This window comes from Vigna umbellata, chromosome 5, assembly GCF_029865625.1.
Source record: "Vigna umbellata cultivar VRB3 chromosome 5, Vumbellata_1.0, whole genome shotgun sequence".
In the NCBI taxonomy this organism is placed as follows: domain Eukaryota; kingdom Viridiplantae; phylum Streptophyta; class Magnoliopsida; order Fabales; family Fabaceae; genus Vigna; species Vigna umbellata.
The window spans coordinates 69,402,215-69,418,212 of record NC_142169.1 but is presented as its reverse complement, the minus strand read 5'-3'; the positions used below and the strand labels follow the sequence as shown (position 1 = coordinate 69,418,212).

At 34.9% G+C, this 15,998-nt stretch overlaps 3 protein-coding genes across 4 annotated transcripts; 2 read left to right on the top strand and 1 right to left on the bottom strand.

Moving 5' to 3' along the window:
• Positions 1-986: 986 nt before the first annotated feature.
• LOC124831103 (receptor-like protein kinase 7) lies at positions 987-4,567 on the top strand. The gene is made up of 2 exons (XM_047304998.2): positions 987-3,668; positions 3,745-4,567. Exons 1-2 carry the CDS (start codon positions 1,112-1,114, stop codon positions 4,092-4,094), a joined length of 2,907 nt encoding a protein of 968 aa, XP_047160954.2. The 5' UTR covers positions 987-1,111; the 3' UTR covers positions 4,095-4,567.
• Positions 4,568-5,132: 565 nt separating this feature from the next.
• On the top strand, positions 5,133-9,383 carry PIP (proline iminopeptidase). Its single transcript, XM_047304997.2, has 11 exons — positions 5,133-5,292; positions 5,536-5,738; positions 6,098-6,196; positions 6,273-6,383; positions 6,478-6,540; positions 6,751-6,844; positions 7,130-7,227; positions 7,765-7,866; positions 8,521-8,634; positions 8,704-8,778; positions 8,999-9,383. Exons 1-11 carry the CDS (start codon positions 5,184-5,186, stop codon positions 9,101-9,103), a joined length of 1,173 nt encoding a protein of 390 aa, XP_047160953.2. The 5' UTR covers positions 5,133-5,183; the 3' UTR covers positions 9,104-9,383.
• A 245-nt stretch (positions 9,384-9,628) lies between these two features.
• Positions 9,629-12,957, bottom strand: LOC124831148 (uncharacterized). 2 transcript variants are annotated; one of them, XM_088091586.1, is made up of 10 exons: positions 12,734-12,957; positions 12,586-12,650; positions 12,426-12,487; positions 11,170-12,168; positions 10,998-11,082; positions 10,813-10,902; positions 10,604-10,717; positions 10,431-10,526; positions 10,180-10,334; positions 9,629-10,105 (listed from the first exon to the last, which is right to left on the bottom strand). In XM_088091586.1, the coding sequence occupies exons 1-10, from the start codon at positions 12,885-12,887 to the stop codon at positions 9,910-9,912; spliced, it is 2,016 nt and encodes a 671-aa protein (XP_087947712.1). In that variant the 5' UTR covers positions 12,888-12,957; the 3' UTR covers positions 9,629-9,909. The 2 variants fall into 2 exon arrangements, with proteins under 2 accessions (XP_087947712.1, XP_087947713.1); XM_088091587.1 differs by lacking the exons at positions 12,426-12,487; positions 12,586-12,650 and having other exon boundaries at positions 12,734-12,866.
• Between the last annotated feature and the right edge of the window lie 3,041 nt (positions 12,958-15,998).

Below are 15,998 nucleotides of genomic sequence, written 5' to 3'. Positions count from 1 at the left end.
AAAAAATACAATTCTAATCTTTGAAGGCTAGAAGAAGGTAAAAACTATGTCAATAATAATAATAATAATAATAATAATAATAATAATAACAACATATTACTTATTATTACTTTAACCTATCAAATTTTATTTTGATAACTCGCGTACTTAAAATTGTCTTAAAACATAATTTCAACGATTAGGTAAACGAATCTTAACCAAATAACACATTACCACAAATGAAGTCAGAACACTAGGCTTACATAAATATTTCTCTTATAATATAATATAATTTTATATCCAATTGGCATTTGTATTATATTTAAATTTAAAATGATATACGATACAAATGTTAACTGTGAATAATATAATAATTCAATAAATAATCGAAGTATACACCGTTTTCTTCTTCTTCATTTTCTTAAAAAAAAAACTTATTTATAATTCACGTCTTAAAAGTAATTTTTAATTAAAAAACTTAAAAATAGAAATTGTGTGTCGAATTTCTTCTTTTAGACTAAAAGCCCTTTGAAGCTACAAGTTATTTTGATTTTTTTAACTTTAGTTTTATTTAAAATACGTCCTTTAACAAAAAGCTACGTTGTTTAAAAAGAATATAACATAATGATATATATATATATATATATATTTAAGTAAAAGAATTTTAAATATAAAAAATTCTTTAATCAAAATACTTATGCAAGTAATATATATGATTTCAATTAAATAAATTTAGAATTTAATTATAAATTATAAAATATTTAAGTTGCATTTATTAATTTTCTGTAATATTTTTAATCCAAATATATTAGGGAAAAAATCAATAATATTGAATTATAATAAGAAATATCTAATAAATACTTTCTAGTTAATATATAAATGATTATTCAACCACATGTGCAATAAAGAAGAGTCTCATGAGAAGGCAGCATAGTCAAAGTTGAGACCGACTTTGTCCTTATTTGCCATTATGTGTTGTTTCCATTCCATGCACGTGGATAATTTTCAAGTGTGAAACCAAACAAAACCCAAAATTCAACGTAAAACCAAACCAAACCAGCCTCTCTAGTCCATTCTTCTCCCACCAACTCTTGCACTAACTCGACACTAACAACCTGCCCTTACCGCCGGTATGGTCGCCGGAAGTAATTTCCGGTACTGCTCGGCGCCCATTATTCCCACTGCTGCCCTGTTATTCCTCTGCCTCGTTGCTTCTTCCCTCGGAGATGAACTTGAACCACTCATGAAGTTCAAGTCCTCCATACAAAGTTCAAATGTAACTGTTTTTAATTCATGGGCACAAGCAAGTTCTCCGTGCCTGTTCACTGGGATTGTATGCAACTCCAAAGGCTTTGTTTCAGAAATCAATCTTCCGGAGAAACAGCTGGAGGGTACTGTTCCCTTTGATTCACTTTGTGAGCTTCAATCGCTTGAGAAAATATCTTTGGGGTCTAACCACTTGCATGGAAGAATCAGTGAGGGGTTGATGAAGTGCACCAACTTGAAGCACTTGGATTTGGGTGTGAATTCATTCAATGGAGAAGTTCCTGATTTGTCGAGTTTGTACAAGTTGGAGTTCTTGAACTTAAACTTCAGTGGAATTTCAGGGGAGTTTCCATGGAAATCATTGGGAAATCTAACTAGTCTTCAGTTCCTGAGTCTTGGGGATAACCCGTTGAAGGAAGATCCTTTCCCTTTGGAGGTGTTAAAACTTGAAAAATTGTATTGGCTTTACCTCACAAATTGCAGCATCACTGGGAACATTCCATTGGGGATTGGGAATCTTACTCAGCTTCAGAATCTTGAGCTTTCTGACAACCACTTGTATGGTGAGATTCCTGCTGATATAGTTAAGCTTCGCAAGCTGTGGCAACTTGAGTTATATGATAACTATCTGAGTGGGAAAATCCCAGTTGGATTTGGAAACCTGACTAGTCTAGTTAACTTTGATGCTTCTTATAATCAACTTGAAGGTGATCTTTTTGAGGTAAGGTCCTTAAAAAACCTTGCATCCCTTCACCTTTTTGGGAACAAGTTGTCAGGAGAAATTCCAAAGGAGCTTGGAGATCTCAAGAATCTCACAGAGCTTTCTCTTTATGCTAACAACCTCACTGGTCCTCTTCCTCAAAAGCTTGGCTCTTGGCAAGGCATGCAATACGTTGATGTTTCAGACAATTTTCTTTCTGGCCCAATACCACCTTTCCTGTGCAAGAACAATCAAATCAATGAACTGTTACTCTTGAACAACAGCTTCAATGGAACAATACCAGAAACGTATGCAAAATGCACATCTTTGGTTCGTTTTCGTCTGAGCAGGAACTCACTTTCGGGTGTAGTTCCTTCAGGCATATGGGGCTTGCCAAATTTGGCTCTGTTTGATCTTGCAATGAACCAGTTTGAAGGTCCAGTGACATCTGATATAGCCAAAGCAGAATCTCTGGCTCAACTGTTGTTATCTAACAATAAGTTCGCAGGTGAGTTACCGATGGAAATCTCTGAAGCTTCTTCATTGGTGACAATTCAGCTAAGTTCAAATCAAATTTCTGGTAACATCCCAGAAAACATTGGAAAGTTGAAGAAACTAACCACTCTTACTTTAGATGGGAACAATCTTTCTGGTGTCGTACCAGATTCCATTGGTTCTTGTGTTTCTCTTAATGAGATAAACCTTGCTGGCAACTCTCTTTCTGGGGCTATACCAGGTAGCATCGGTTCTCTTCCAACTCTCAATTCATTGAACTTGTCCTCAAACAGGCTTTCTGGTGAAATTCCATCCAGTTTATCGTCTCTGAGACTTAGCCTTCTTGACTTATCAAACAATCAGTTGTTTGGTTCCATACCAGAACCTCTGTCTATTTCAGCCTTCAAAGACGGATTCATGGGAAATCCTGGCTTATGCAGCCAGACTTTGAAAGGTATCAGACCATGTTCAATGCAATCCAGAAGCTCCAGGAGACTCAGAAACCTTTTAGTCTGTTTCCTTGCTGCTGTAATGGTTCTGCTTGGAGCGTTTTTCCTCTTCACAAAACTAAGGCAGAATAAGTCTGAGAAGCCACTGAAGACTACTTCCTGGGATGTCAAGCAGTACCATGTGTTAAACTTCAATGAGAGTGAAATCGTTAACGGGATCAAGGCTGAGAATTTGATTGGCAAGGGAGGATCCGGCAATGTTTATCGGGTTGTGCTTAAAGGTGGGGCTGAATTAGCAGTGAAACACATATGGACTTCAAATGTAAGCGACAGGGGAAGTTGCAGGAGCACCTCAACTATGCTTAGAAGGAGTTCAAGGTCACCAGAATTTGATGCAGAGGTGGCCACTCTTAGTTCTATAAGGCATGTAAATGTTGTGAAGCTCTATTGTAGCATCACAAGTGAAGACAGCAGTTTGCTTGTTTATGAATTTTTACCAAATGGGTGTTTGTGGGACAGGTTGCACACCTGTAAAGAGAAGTCTAAGATGGGGTGGGAGGTTAGGTATGACATTGCATTGGGTGCTGCTAGAGGATTGGAGTACCTGCACCATGGGTGTGATAGACCAGTTATACATAGGGATGTCAAATCCAGTAACATATTGCTGGATGAAGAATGGAAGCCTAGGATTGCAGATTTTGGCCTTGCCAAGATTCTGAGTGGAGGAGCAGGCAATTGGACCAATGTCATTGCTGGAACACTTGGTTACTTACCTCCTGGTAAGCTTTAAATCACTTTATTTTTTGTATTAGGCAAAACAAAATGTCATGTTAACTTCTATCTATTGTTTTGCAGAGTATGCCTACACTTGTAAGGTGACGGAGAAGTGTGATGTTTACAGCTTTGGTGTTGTTCTGATGGAGTTGGTAACTGGGAAGAGGCCAATGGAGCCAGAGTTTGGAAACAATCATGACATTGTGCATTGGGTATGCAGCACTAACAGGAGCAAAGAAGAGGCTCTTGAATTGGTGGATCCTACTATTGCAGAACATTTCAAAGAGGATGCCATGAAGGTGTTGAGAATTGCATTACTGTGCACTGCCAAAATTCCAGCTTCAAGACCATCAATGAGAACGTTAGTTCATATGCTGGAAGAGGCAGATCCATGTACCCCAAACAAAATGATTGTGACCATTGATGCTTAAATAAGATGTTCCAAAGAATGGACATTTTTTCTCTCAACTGCAGACATTTGAGTTTTCATCATTTCTAAGCAGCACAAAAATTGAGCTGAGAAAGGGTGATAAACACTCGTATGCCTTGGTCTTGGGATCAATTAGGTGAAATTTTGGCAAGGCCGTGACCTCTTTTATAAATTGAAAATGTCTTGCAGTTAGAATGAGATTATCTCATTTTTTGTTAAAAATAACAATTCTGTGTATGATTATGAACCATCTGTGAGTGACAAACCAAAGGAGGATTAAGTTGTATGTTGTAGGTTTGTAGCATATGTGTAGTGGTAATGAAATTCTCTTTTCAATAGAATTGTATTTTCTCCTGGGATTAGCTTGTAGCTTTGTAACATGTTATGTAACCTAAACAACAACAAACACTGCTACTGCTATTCGAATTATTGTATGTAATGGACTTAATTATGGAATCTAAATCTCCATATTTGACAAAAGGATCTTTCCTATTTTATTATCTCCTTTATGACACATAATTTCTTATTGTAAACTTAGCAAATGTCTACGTATGCTTTTGTTCAAGGTATTTATATTTGTATATATTTACTTGAATTAACTATGTACAGTTTTTTAGAGTCGTATGTTTATTAGTATTTTATTTAAATATTAGGAGAACTAAATATTTTCAAAATAAGAAAAATAATTTTTTATTTTTATGATCTAAAACGGTATTTAATACGCTAGATCTTATGTTTTATGCAAAGGTAATTCGCTACCATGTACGTAATATGTGAAATCTGCTCTAGATCTATATTTGAGTGGAATGATTTGCTCTAATATTCTTGACATACTTCATATATTTAATCCAATTTCACACTTAATAATAAACATAAAAAACTAAATAAATTCGTAATTGTAATTGCCTTGTTTGTATCGAGGAAGTGATTTTAGATGTAACAAACGGATTATAGCAAACAAAAGACACGACAAGATGACCAATTACGAGGTGACACAATGTAGTGAGTGGAAGCGCACACGATCTTTTCGTTGGCAGATGGTAATTGGATAAAATAATCACTGTCACATGTTCATAATAAACCCAAAAGAATGAAGTTGGGTTCTATTCCAAACACCCTCCTCACCTCCTTCTTTCCTTCCCTAATTTTCAAATTTCCCATTTCACTTCCATTCTCTCACCCAGGAATCCCTTCTTCAGGTATCCTCTCTCTCTCTCTCTCTCTCTCTCTCTCTCTCTCTCTCTCTCTCCCTCCCTCCACTTTCCATATCTGTTTAGATAGTTTATTAATTATGTGATACAATGATAGGGTTATGTGGGTCACTTGTCTCGTCCAATGTTGGTGTTTCATTACTGTTAAATCTGTTTCTGCATTATTATATTGAATAAATTTATATCTTCACAAGGGTCTTCTAAAATTTGCGGTTGTGGTGTGATGCGCAGGCAGAACGGCCTTAGTTATTCGCATGCAAAGCACTGATCATAGAATTGAACCAATATCTAGTAATTTGATGGCTTCAGAAAATGAATCCGAAAAACTTGTCAGAAATCTCTACCCGCAAATAGAACCCTACAGTACAGGATTTTTGAAGGTTTCGGATCTTCACACAATCTACTGGGAGCAATCAGGAAACCCCAGTGGCCATGTGAGTAGCAATTGACTCGCCTCCGACAATGGATTGAATATGTATTTTTTTAATTTTTATCCTTTCTATACATGCAGTAGGCTTATATGTTTATATTTGGATCAAGATTGGAATGGGAGGCAATGGACCGTTTTTTAGTGGTTCTAAGTATTAATGCAGCTGTGTGAACTGTAATGCTAAAACCTATCTTTACACATGAATGTGTGCTTGGATGAATCTAAGCATGTTACATCCTTTGGGAAAGCTAAATTATGCGCATTAACCATCTGGTTGTTTTATATTTATTTAATTTGAGGGGAAAGTGTAAATAACGGTAAAAAGAAAATTTGATTCATCATTTTCTAAGCATTTTATGACAGCCGGTTGTCTTCATTCATGGAGGCCCTGGAGGAGGAACTTCCCCAAGCAACCGAAGATTTTTTGATCCGGACTTTTATCGAATCGTTCTATTTGACCAGGTTAGTTTCTGAGTGCAGTAATGGTCTCCCGTGCTTTTGTGCTATAGCACAAATTCACAATTATTGTCTTTATCAGCGAGGTGCAGGGAAAAGCACACCACATGCGTGCTTAGAGCAAAACACCACATTGGATCTCATTGATGACATTGAAAAGCTACGAGAACATTTGGAAATTCCAGAATGGCAGGTTATTTTACACCATCGGTTGTGTTCAGTATACATTTTGTGATTCATTATTCTTATGTAATTAGATATGATATTCTGACCTGTATGATTTGCAGGTATTTGGTGGATCGTGGGGAAGCACCCTTGCCCTTGCATACAGCCAAGCTCACCCAGACAAGGTGTTTAACTCTGTTCTTGGTTATGATTGGTTTCTTTCTTACTATGTCATAATGATGTCTCCTTTTACTATTATTATTATTGTTATATTTCTATTATTACTATTATTTTTCCAGTACTGCTCAAGATTGTGTACTCCATATAATTACGGAGTTTGTTTCCATGCTATGTTGTTCACTTTTTAAAATACCTTATTATCATTTTGTTACAAGGTTACTGGCATGATCCTCAGGGGAATTTTCCTCCTAAGGAAGAAAGAAATTGATTGGTTTTATGAGGGTGGCGCTGCTGCAATATATCCTGATGGTATGGAGCTGTCTTTTCATCTAATTTTCTGGTGCATTAAGTTTGAATAATTGCCATGCATAATAAGGTTTCCTTTTAATGATTCGAGGAGGTTTGACTTATTTGATGTATGAAATTATTTGGCAGTTTTGTATTATTCTATATTCTTTTAATAATTTGATGTTTCGGTTGTAGCTTCGCATAATCTAATATTTGACTTGATTTTGATTTCTGGCTTTCTGCTCATCAGAATCTTGGCTTTTGAGTTTTAAGTCGTTGATATTGGTGCATTTTGTCTCATGTCAGCTTGGGAGCCATTTAGAGATCTTATTCCTGAAAGTGAGAGAGGATGTTTCGTTGATGCCTATAATAAGAGATTAAACTCCAATGATATCGAAACTCAGGTTAGTGTCTCAGTGGTTTTCTTATCTCAGCATGCCTTTCTCCATCTTGTCCTCCCATAATCATAACAAGACTTCTTTAAATACTAGTTTGGTTTCAGAGCTGCTGCTTCCTCTTTTTGGCCTTAACTCTTCTTAGAACTAGTCTAGAAATCTATGCTTTACAATACCATGTTTCCAACATATCCTCGAATATGAAATGACGAATAATGAGCTTATCTATGAGTACGTTACCTGACTGGATTGTCTAGAGTGGCTTTCTTGCATATATTGAAACTGGACTGTCTAGAGTGGCTTTCTTGCATATATTGAAATGTTCAATGCCACCGCACACGGGGTTTTCTGTTTGACTGAGGAGGTTTGGGGCACAGTTTCTTTGTTAAATGTATAAAGACAGCCCTAACATTTTCTTTTTCTCTTCCCTTGTCCAATTGCAGCCAAAAGATATCAACCCCTTTCCAGAACAGTACTTGTTTGAATGTGATTTATGAATGAATTCAAGATTTTTTCTTGTTTACTTATCTATGCCTTTGTTCTTAGTATGCAGCTGCTAGAGCATGGACTAAATGGGAAATGATGACTGCTCATCTTCTCCCAAATGAAGATAATATCAAAAAAGGGGATGATGATTACTTTTCATTGGTAAGTTCATCAAGTTAAGAATAACCTGGTTGTTGTCTGAAAAGTGTCTGCTATTTACTTTCCAAATCCCATCCCACTGTGCCGTGTAACGTTCATAATTTGTAACGTTTACTTCTCCTAAATCTATCAATCTCTCTGTTTTGAATGGTTGAAAATAATATGCCATTGTTTGTGTAAAATTTGCAATTCAAATGTATTTCTTAAAAAATAATATGCCATTGTTTGAAGCGCACAACTTTACAAATCTCTGTTCCATATAAATGTTTCTATTGGTCTTGTGGGTATTCTGGAATTCCGTTATTAGTTCGTGGAAAACATTTTTCTCTTGTAGAGAAATGGTTAATAACTTTTGCAGTCTGAAAGGAGGAAAATAAGTGGACAGAGTGACAAACTAGTGTTTTTGCCTAGCACTGCCCTTTCTTCTTTAGGCACTTTAAACTTGTTTTCTCTCTTGTCAAAATTTGTAAAGTCAGAAAATCCCTAGTCAATTAGAGTTGCTTTTTGGATATACATACAAGAAAAAGAATAAACAAAGGAGTCTAAAACCTTTTCTCTTTAGTTTAGGATTAATTTACATTTGTGTTTTATAGTTGTTTGTGGTTGAGATTCTTTAACATGTGCTCATGAGTGATAACAAATATATTTTTCTATCAGGCATTTGCAAGGATTGAAAACCACTATTTTGTGAACAAGGGATTCTTCCCCACTGATTCATACCTGTTGGACAACATTGATAAAATTAGGCATATCAACACCACAATCGTGCAGGTAAAATAACCTTAATGCTGTAGCCTCTAAAATGTAGATTCTTGATGCGTTTCTTTCTTAACTTTGTAGGGAAGATATGATATGTGCTGTCCTATGATGTCAGCCTGGGATCTTCATAAAGCTTGGCCAGAGGCAGATTTTAGGGTGAGACTAAAATGTTGCTTTTGATCATTTGCTATTTTTGTTTGTTTTTTCTGCATGCTATGCTAATTATCAATGAAGTTTCAGGATAGAGATCTTAAAGTGATATTTTCTTAGATTTGGTTTCTTATCAAGAAACTCACAGGCAATTAGGAACTAAGAAGTTTTTCCACATAATCATATGCATAGCATGGTCAACTTAATGAATCATACGATGAAACAGGTGGTTCCAGATGCAGGGCATTCAGCCAATGAACCAGGCATAACTGCTGAGCTTGTGGCTGCAAATGAGAAATTAAAAAACATAATCAAGAACAAAGGGGAATGAAGAGAGTAGAGAAAGCAAATAAGGACTCTGGCTAATCAAATGCTGCAAAATCTACGAGTTTGATGTCTACAAGCAAAACATTTGAAGTGGTCATGTATTCAAAATCACTAGCATACAGTGTAAAATTGAGTTGTCTTTGTCATTGTCATAACAAAAACACTCCGATCAACCAAATTTCTTGTTTGTGTTAAATTATCATGGTTATGTAGGCATAACGTGGGATTATTTTCTCTATTTTTACAAAAAGTCAATAATTCATCCATTATTTATTTTAAATTCATTGATATGTTTTTATAAAAAGAAAATAATGGATATTTTAAATGATTGATAAAGTTCCTTTCTTGCAATCTGATTTGAGAATAAAAATGTATTCATTAATATCAAAGTCTTATTTCACTTTTATACTGTTTTTAATATAATAACGGTAGCTTCGGAATAATTACAAAATATTGATGAATTTATTGTTTGCAATTAATTTAACTAATTGTTTAAAAGGTTAAATCAGTTGAGAGGATTTTATAAAGATCACCAAAAAGAATTAATGTTATTCACAAATCAAATAGTACAAATGAATCGTGTCTCAACTTACAATTACCACGTTTTAATGCTGTGGTAACAAAAAAATGTTCTCTCCACGTTAACTACTAAAAATAAAAAAAAGGAATAGTAGTACAAAAGAATCGTGTCTGAACTTATAATTACCACAGATTTTAATGCTGTGGTAACAAAAAAAAAAGTTCTCTCCACGTTAACTAAATTCAATGATGATATTGAACAACGCCACTCCGTCCCCAATAAATAATTTCTCAAGTGTGTTTCCTGTTGTTGCAATCCTTTGGCACATGTAGACGGTGAAACTTTGGTTCGATAGGAACAGTTAATGCCTTCCTACCCCAAGAACGTGGCTTTGCTGCCTTTGCCTTCACAATATCTGATGGCTTTTCGATAATAACACTAAGTTTTGTTGCATTGACAACCTTTTCTTTCTTCCTTGGTAAAGCACTGCAATAGACATTTCCATTGTAATCAAAGTTGCTTACTACAAATACATGTTTCAGAATCAGACTATTACTTACCTCAGAGGCCTCAGAACTTTACGCTGCGTCATTTCGGATTTTCTTTTGAATTTATCATTCACATCATTGGGTTTCTGAGGATCTTTTTTATAAGGTGTTGTAGCAGATAATTTACGTTGCACCTTGCAGCGGGAGTTGTCAATTTGAATGCCACCCTGCGTAACATTTTGGGAAGTCTTCAGTCATTGTCTAAAATACTGTTTATGCTAAAATATTTATAGGTTAACATGTTCTTCTGTGCATGAACTTACAGATTGGTTTTCCTGTGTTTTTGGGCGTGATTTCTCATCAAAACTTCTATAATAATCAGTGTCTGATTCACTTTTTGTGTAAATAGTTTCACTTTTCTGAAAGAAAATAAAGAAAAAGGTCAAATTTTTTATATTCAATAATGACGAAAGGTTCAAAATGGAACTGAACTCACTCGGTTTACAATCTGATGTTTCCCCATTGCCATTCCACCACCTTTAACTGCGGTTTCTTTTAAAGGTGAGAGAAATTTTCTATCCAAGTTTGCTTCTTTAAGAATTCCCCTTTCCTGCAGCATCAAAAATAACACGAATCACACTTGATTAAAATAAATTGTTTTTTAACAATAAATAAACTTAAACACAATCCCCTTCCCTTACTTACATCAGTTCTCAGCTTAAAAGGCTTGGGATTTGTGGGCTGTAATTTTCTGTAATTCACAACTGGAGAAGCAGTTGTGGTCGATGAAGATTTCTGTTTTAAGGTCAAACTCATAAACGTTATATACACAGTCAAATCATTCAATAAAGTGAGACTGAAAGTAATCATTAATATAACTAAAACCAGACCTTTTGTGTTTTTCTCGAATCATACTCATGCTTGCTCCCAAGAATAGCTTTCTTTTTTGGCACGTCGTTATCGGTACTCATCTCTCTGCAGCAGCCAAGAATTCACTGATTTCACCAAATTTAAGAAAACAATGGAGAGTCAAACATTTTTAAAAGAAATTAAATTCCTTACATATTTTCATGAACTATTGAAGCATTTTCCTTGTCATCATTTTCAATGAGCTGCCTCCCATTTTCTTTGTCATCAGAACAAGCCAATGATTTTTCTTCAGCCTTTCTCTTGGTGGATTCAGAAACTTTTCCCTTTGCAGAAACCGAGTTCCTCATCTCTTCATTTTCACTCCTTTCTTTAGTCATTTTCTCTTTATTGTTGGAATTTGACAGTGAGGTAGTGTCACATTCCGAAGCTTCTGACAAAACTTGAACTATAACTAAGCTCTCCCCTCTTGTTGGTTCTTGGGAAATTACATCTCCAAGAGATAGTTCAGCACCACTCGCTGAAGTTCCTGATTCATGGCATCCTTCTAGAGAACCACATCTAGATTTCTCATCTATCTCCATATCACTAGAGTCATTTTGATGAGGCTTAGCAACCTGTCGTTTCTGAGTGCCTTTCTTCACTTTCTTCTCCTTCAAACTTGACATGGAGTTAGTTTCTGGTTCCTTACGGTTATTAGAACTCAAGGAATCAAACACACGGCTCTTAACCTCTCTTCCCCTCAATTGCTTTTTGGAGGCAGTCACTGGCAAAGAGTTGCTTCCTTTTTCTTCATTCTTCTTGACTCCATTGAGTTCAAGCTTTTTCATTGCTGAACACAGTGCTCTCATTGGTGTTTTTAATTCCATAGAACTCTTGATCTTTATGACCTTCTTAGGCGAGTGAAAAACAAGAGCCTTAGACACCACTCTGCTCTTAGGCACATCAACAGTGAACATTTTCTTGCTCTGAACACTTCTAAACGGTTCTACATTGGAAACCTTCTTTTGATTATTCCTTGGAGTGGTCACCGGAGGTGATGGTCTCACCTTAGCATTGGGGGTTGCTGCAACCTTAGAAAGAGGTTTAACTTGGACGTTCTTGTCGGTCATCTTGAGTGATGATGACGAAATAAAGTTCATCCTTGACACCCTTGACTTTGCAGGAGCTGAATGGGGGCACTTCAAATTTGCGCTGCAAGAAACAACCAAACATCACTCATAATGATTAAAACGTTCTTGAAGATATTAAAGAAGGAAAGTTATATGTTGACAACCACACCATTTAACAATCAATGAAAGATTATAGATTTTTAATGGACAATAGATTTTTAATAGGTAAAAACTACCACAATAGCTTTTTTTTTTAATTAAAGAATGTTTTCCAGTTACAAGTTTCACATTGATCAAGGTGAGTGTATAAACTAGTTTGTTGGTTTAAGGATGCGCTACCTTGCTTCTCTTTTTTTCAAAGCTTTTTTGAGGCGTACATTGGGACTTCTTGCAGCCATAACCTAAAAATCCAAGATCCATTTACCCAATCACCATTATATTTATGTCCATAATTAGTAGAGTGAACGAAACAAAGATGAAGAAGAAAAGACCAACTAACCCTAAGAATAAACTTCTTGTAAATAGTTTCAGAATCCAACTCTTGCTCATGCTTTCGGTCACATCCTATTAGAAAAAGTCATGTCATTGGTAACCAAGAAGATGAAAAAGATTTGGAATAAGATCAAAGAAGTGAGAAGTTAAACTACCAACACGTGAGCAGAACCAGTGGCTGTCATCGCCGGGACGGCAAGAATCAGGTGCGGTGAAATCCACGAACTTGGGAGCTTCAAAGTTCTCGAAGTCATCGTTTATTTCTATTTCGTCTTCCATTATTGGTACGCAGTACTGAGTTTCTGCCATAGTCTTTCTTTTCTTCTCTTCGGAGCGTCTTGTTTTTGCTTTAGTTCTTTCTTTATGCGAATATTGTGTGGGATTGTAGTAAGGTAAGAAATTGGTTTTCTAGCCGCCAACGTATTTAAAATAAAAATGGTTAACTAGCCGTTATGATTTCAACAGCCTGGTTAGAGAAACGGCAAAAAAGGGTCCCTTCGTCATTACACATATTGCTTTTAAGTATATAATTCGCTTTTTAGTATATATTCTCTAGATTTTGAGAAATGGATTATTCCAAAATTTTAGTTTTGATTTTTAATAAGATGAAAAAACATAAATAATGGTTCTGTTTCATAAAAACTCCTATAATGACAACACAAAAATTATTAAAATAAATAAACTAATATTAACTATACAAAAATTATAAACAATGACATAAAAAATAAACAATGTACGCCAAAGGCCAAAATGTATCATTTGGATCTATATTTAGATAAAACAAAAGAGGTATACAAGTTACCGTAAATACATCAAAAATATAAAACTACCACATCAAAATCTTGGAAACAAACTGATTAATAAAAAAATCCTCAAAAATCAAATAATTGTGATTATGCAGAAAGCACTTATATTTGAAGTAGCAAATAGGTTATGAAGAAGAATGTATTATTAGAAGAAGTCATGAGTTAAAAATGCTAAAATCTTACTCGTCACTAGTTTGGAAACTTGATACACAACCTAACTTGTAAATGTATTACGGATGAAACTATATATATATATATATATATATATATTAGGAAAATTTTGAAGGAGAAAGAACATGGTGGTCTTTGATAGAATGAGTAGATCGATTGTGTTAAATTTAAAGCGAATAACTAAGTTTCTACCTAATAGGAATAATGCAAAAAAAAAAGTAGATATTTTATTGTCTCCAATGAATGGATATAAATGAATGAATGAGTAGGACATCAAAATCTGAGTGTGAAATTGTAAGTTAGGACACTAAACAAAATTAATCAAACTATGTTTCAAGATTTACGTATTTTCTCAAACCGAGAAAAATCTACCTACAAAATGTAATATAATGCTAAGTTATGGGTGTGTCAGCAACAATAAATTTTGGAATAATCCATTTCTCAAAATTTAGAGATTATATACTCAAAATCCAAGGACATCTCATCCTGTACCTCCAGTGTCAGCCTGTACTTCCAAATTTTTTAAAAATTCTCATTATGCCTTGTAATTAAAATGTTAATCAATTTTTAAAAATTGAAAAAAATCTTGTCAGAGATTTTTTCTGTATATTAAAATAGTTTTCTTATTTTCTCTACATGCTTATTTCACATTTGGTAATAGTAGGTTAACATATTTACACTTATTTAACGTGATTTTTATAGTAGGAGAATGAAAAATAATGTGTCAATTGAGTATAAATGTTTGCTAAATAATATTTTCTCTTCTCATCTCTCTTCCTTTTCCCTTCCTTTTTTTTCATTCACAATTCTTTTATTTCTTCTCACACTCTAATTAATTAATTAATTTTTTTTATAATTTTTTAAAATTTTTATAATTTAAAGATGGGTTAAATATGTTTTTAGTCCCTAAACTATTGACCGTTTCTGGTTTTCGTCCCTCTTCCAAAGTAAGGTACAATTTAGTCCTCAATCTTTAAAAAACGTTCGTTTTAGTCGAAAAAACGAACGTTTTGAGGACTAAAACGAGGACTAAAAACAAAATTTTGAGGACTAAAACGAACGTTTTTCTAAAGAATGAGGACCAAAACCTTACTTTGGAAGAGGGACGAAAACCAGAAACGACCAATAGTTTAGGGACTAAAAACATATTTAACCCTTTAAAGATATTTAGTTATTCTTTTTAATGAAATATTAAGATTTTATATTTATATAAATATTTTAAATAAATTTATTTTTGTAAGGACTTGGATTTGAGTCAGCAAAAAGGGGATGACAAGTGGCAAAAGATGAGAGGTTGAGTACTTTAAAATAAAATTACATTAGTTTTGAAACATTGATTTTTAACTCATTTCTCTTGTCTGAGAAACCATTCCTCTTCCTGCAAGCTCTCTCCTCCTCCTATATCTTCTCCCTTTCCATTCTTCACACTGAACCATTGAATTCTCGATTAGGTGCTGCCCCAACGATCACAAAGTAGCGGGTGTTGCTCTTAGTCGATCAATTTTCTCTAATCTGAACCGGTAAGAAAACCCCCTTTCTCATGTGCCCTAGGGTTGTAAGCATGTGATTGAACTTGTTGCATGCAACCCATTTCGTTTTCTTCCATAATCTAGCTTCTATGTGGTGCTAAGATTCGTTTTCTATCATCAATTGATGATTTATAGGTGATTCTAACATTTTGAAAGTGCAAGCAAGTGGTCTAGGGTTCCTACTTGAGCTTGGTTGTCTACACTTAAGGTAAGGGGAGCTAGTTCTTCTTTTTCGATTTAGTTGGATGACGTGAATGCATGATGATTTTCAAATTGGTATGTTGTTGGAAGCATAATTTTGATTTTGCTAACTTGAAATGCATGTATGGAAGTGTGAGTGTTATGTGAATTTGGTGATTGATGGATATGAACTGTTTGGGATGATTTTGAGTGATGAATTATGTATGTTGGAACTGCTTTGGTGTGGAAAATTTGTTGTGGTGTTGATAGGAAGGAAAATCAAGTGTCTTAGGGTCACTTTTTGGTCATTTTAGAGGAAGTGAGGTAGTGATTTTGAGCAAATGAGGTTGGTCATGTTTTTGGACTGTGGGGACAGTTTCACCCACTGTATTGTGACTTGTTTGAGTCACTAAATTGGTCAAGATAGGTGCAAAGTGGTAAGATTAGGTTTTGGGTCCCTAAGTTGTTGAAGTTAGTGTTTTGGGGCTGAGAGTGAACTTTAATCACTTAAAAATGGTAGTGGAAATGTTTAGAATCATTTGGATAAGTTTAATTAAGCCTAAAACGAGAATTAAGAGTCTAAGAAGTTGAGAAAAGTGGTTAAAAATGGTCAAGGGAGATTCTGATACAGTCTGCAGGATTCTGAGAATTCTGCAGAATGCGCAAACTGAGCGTTCGTCCATGTCGGAGTTGAACGCTCGGTCATGCCATGTGCTGAGTAGCGTTCGGTCATA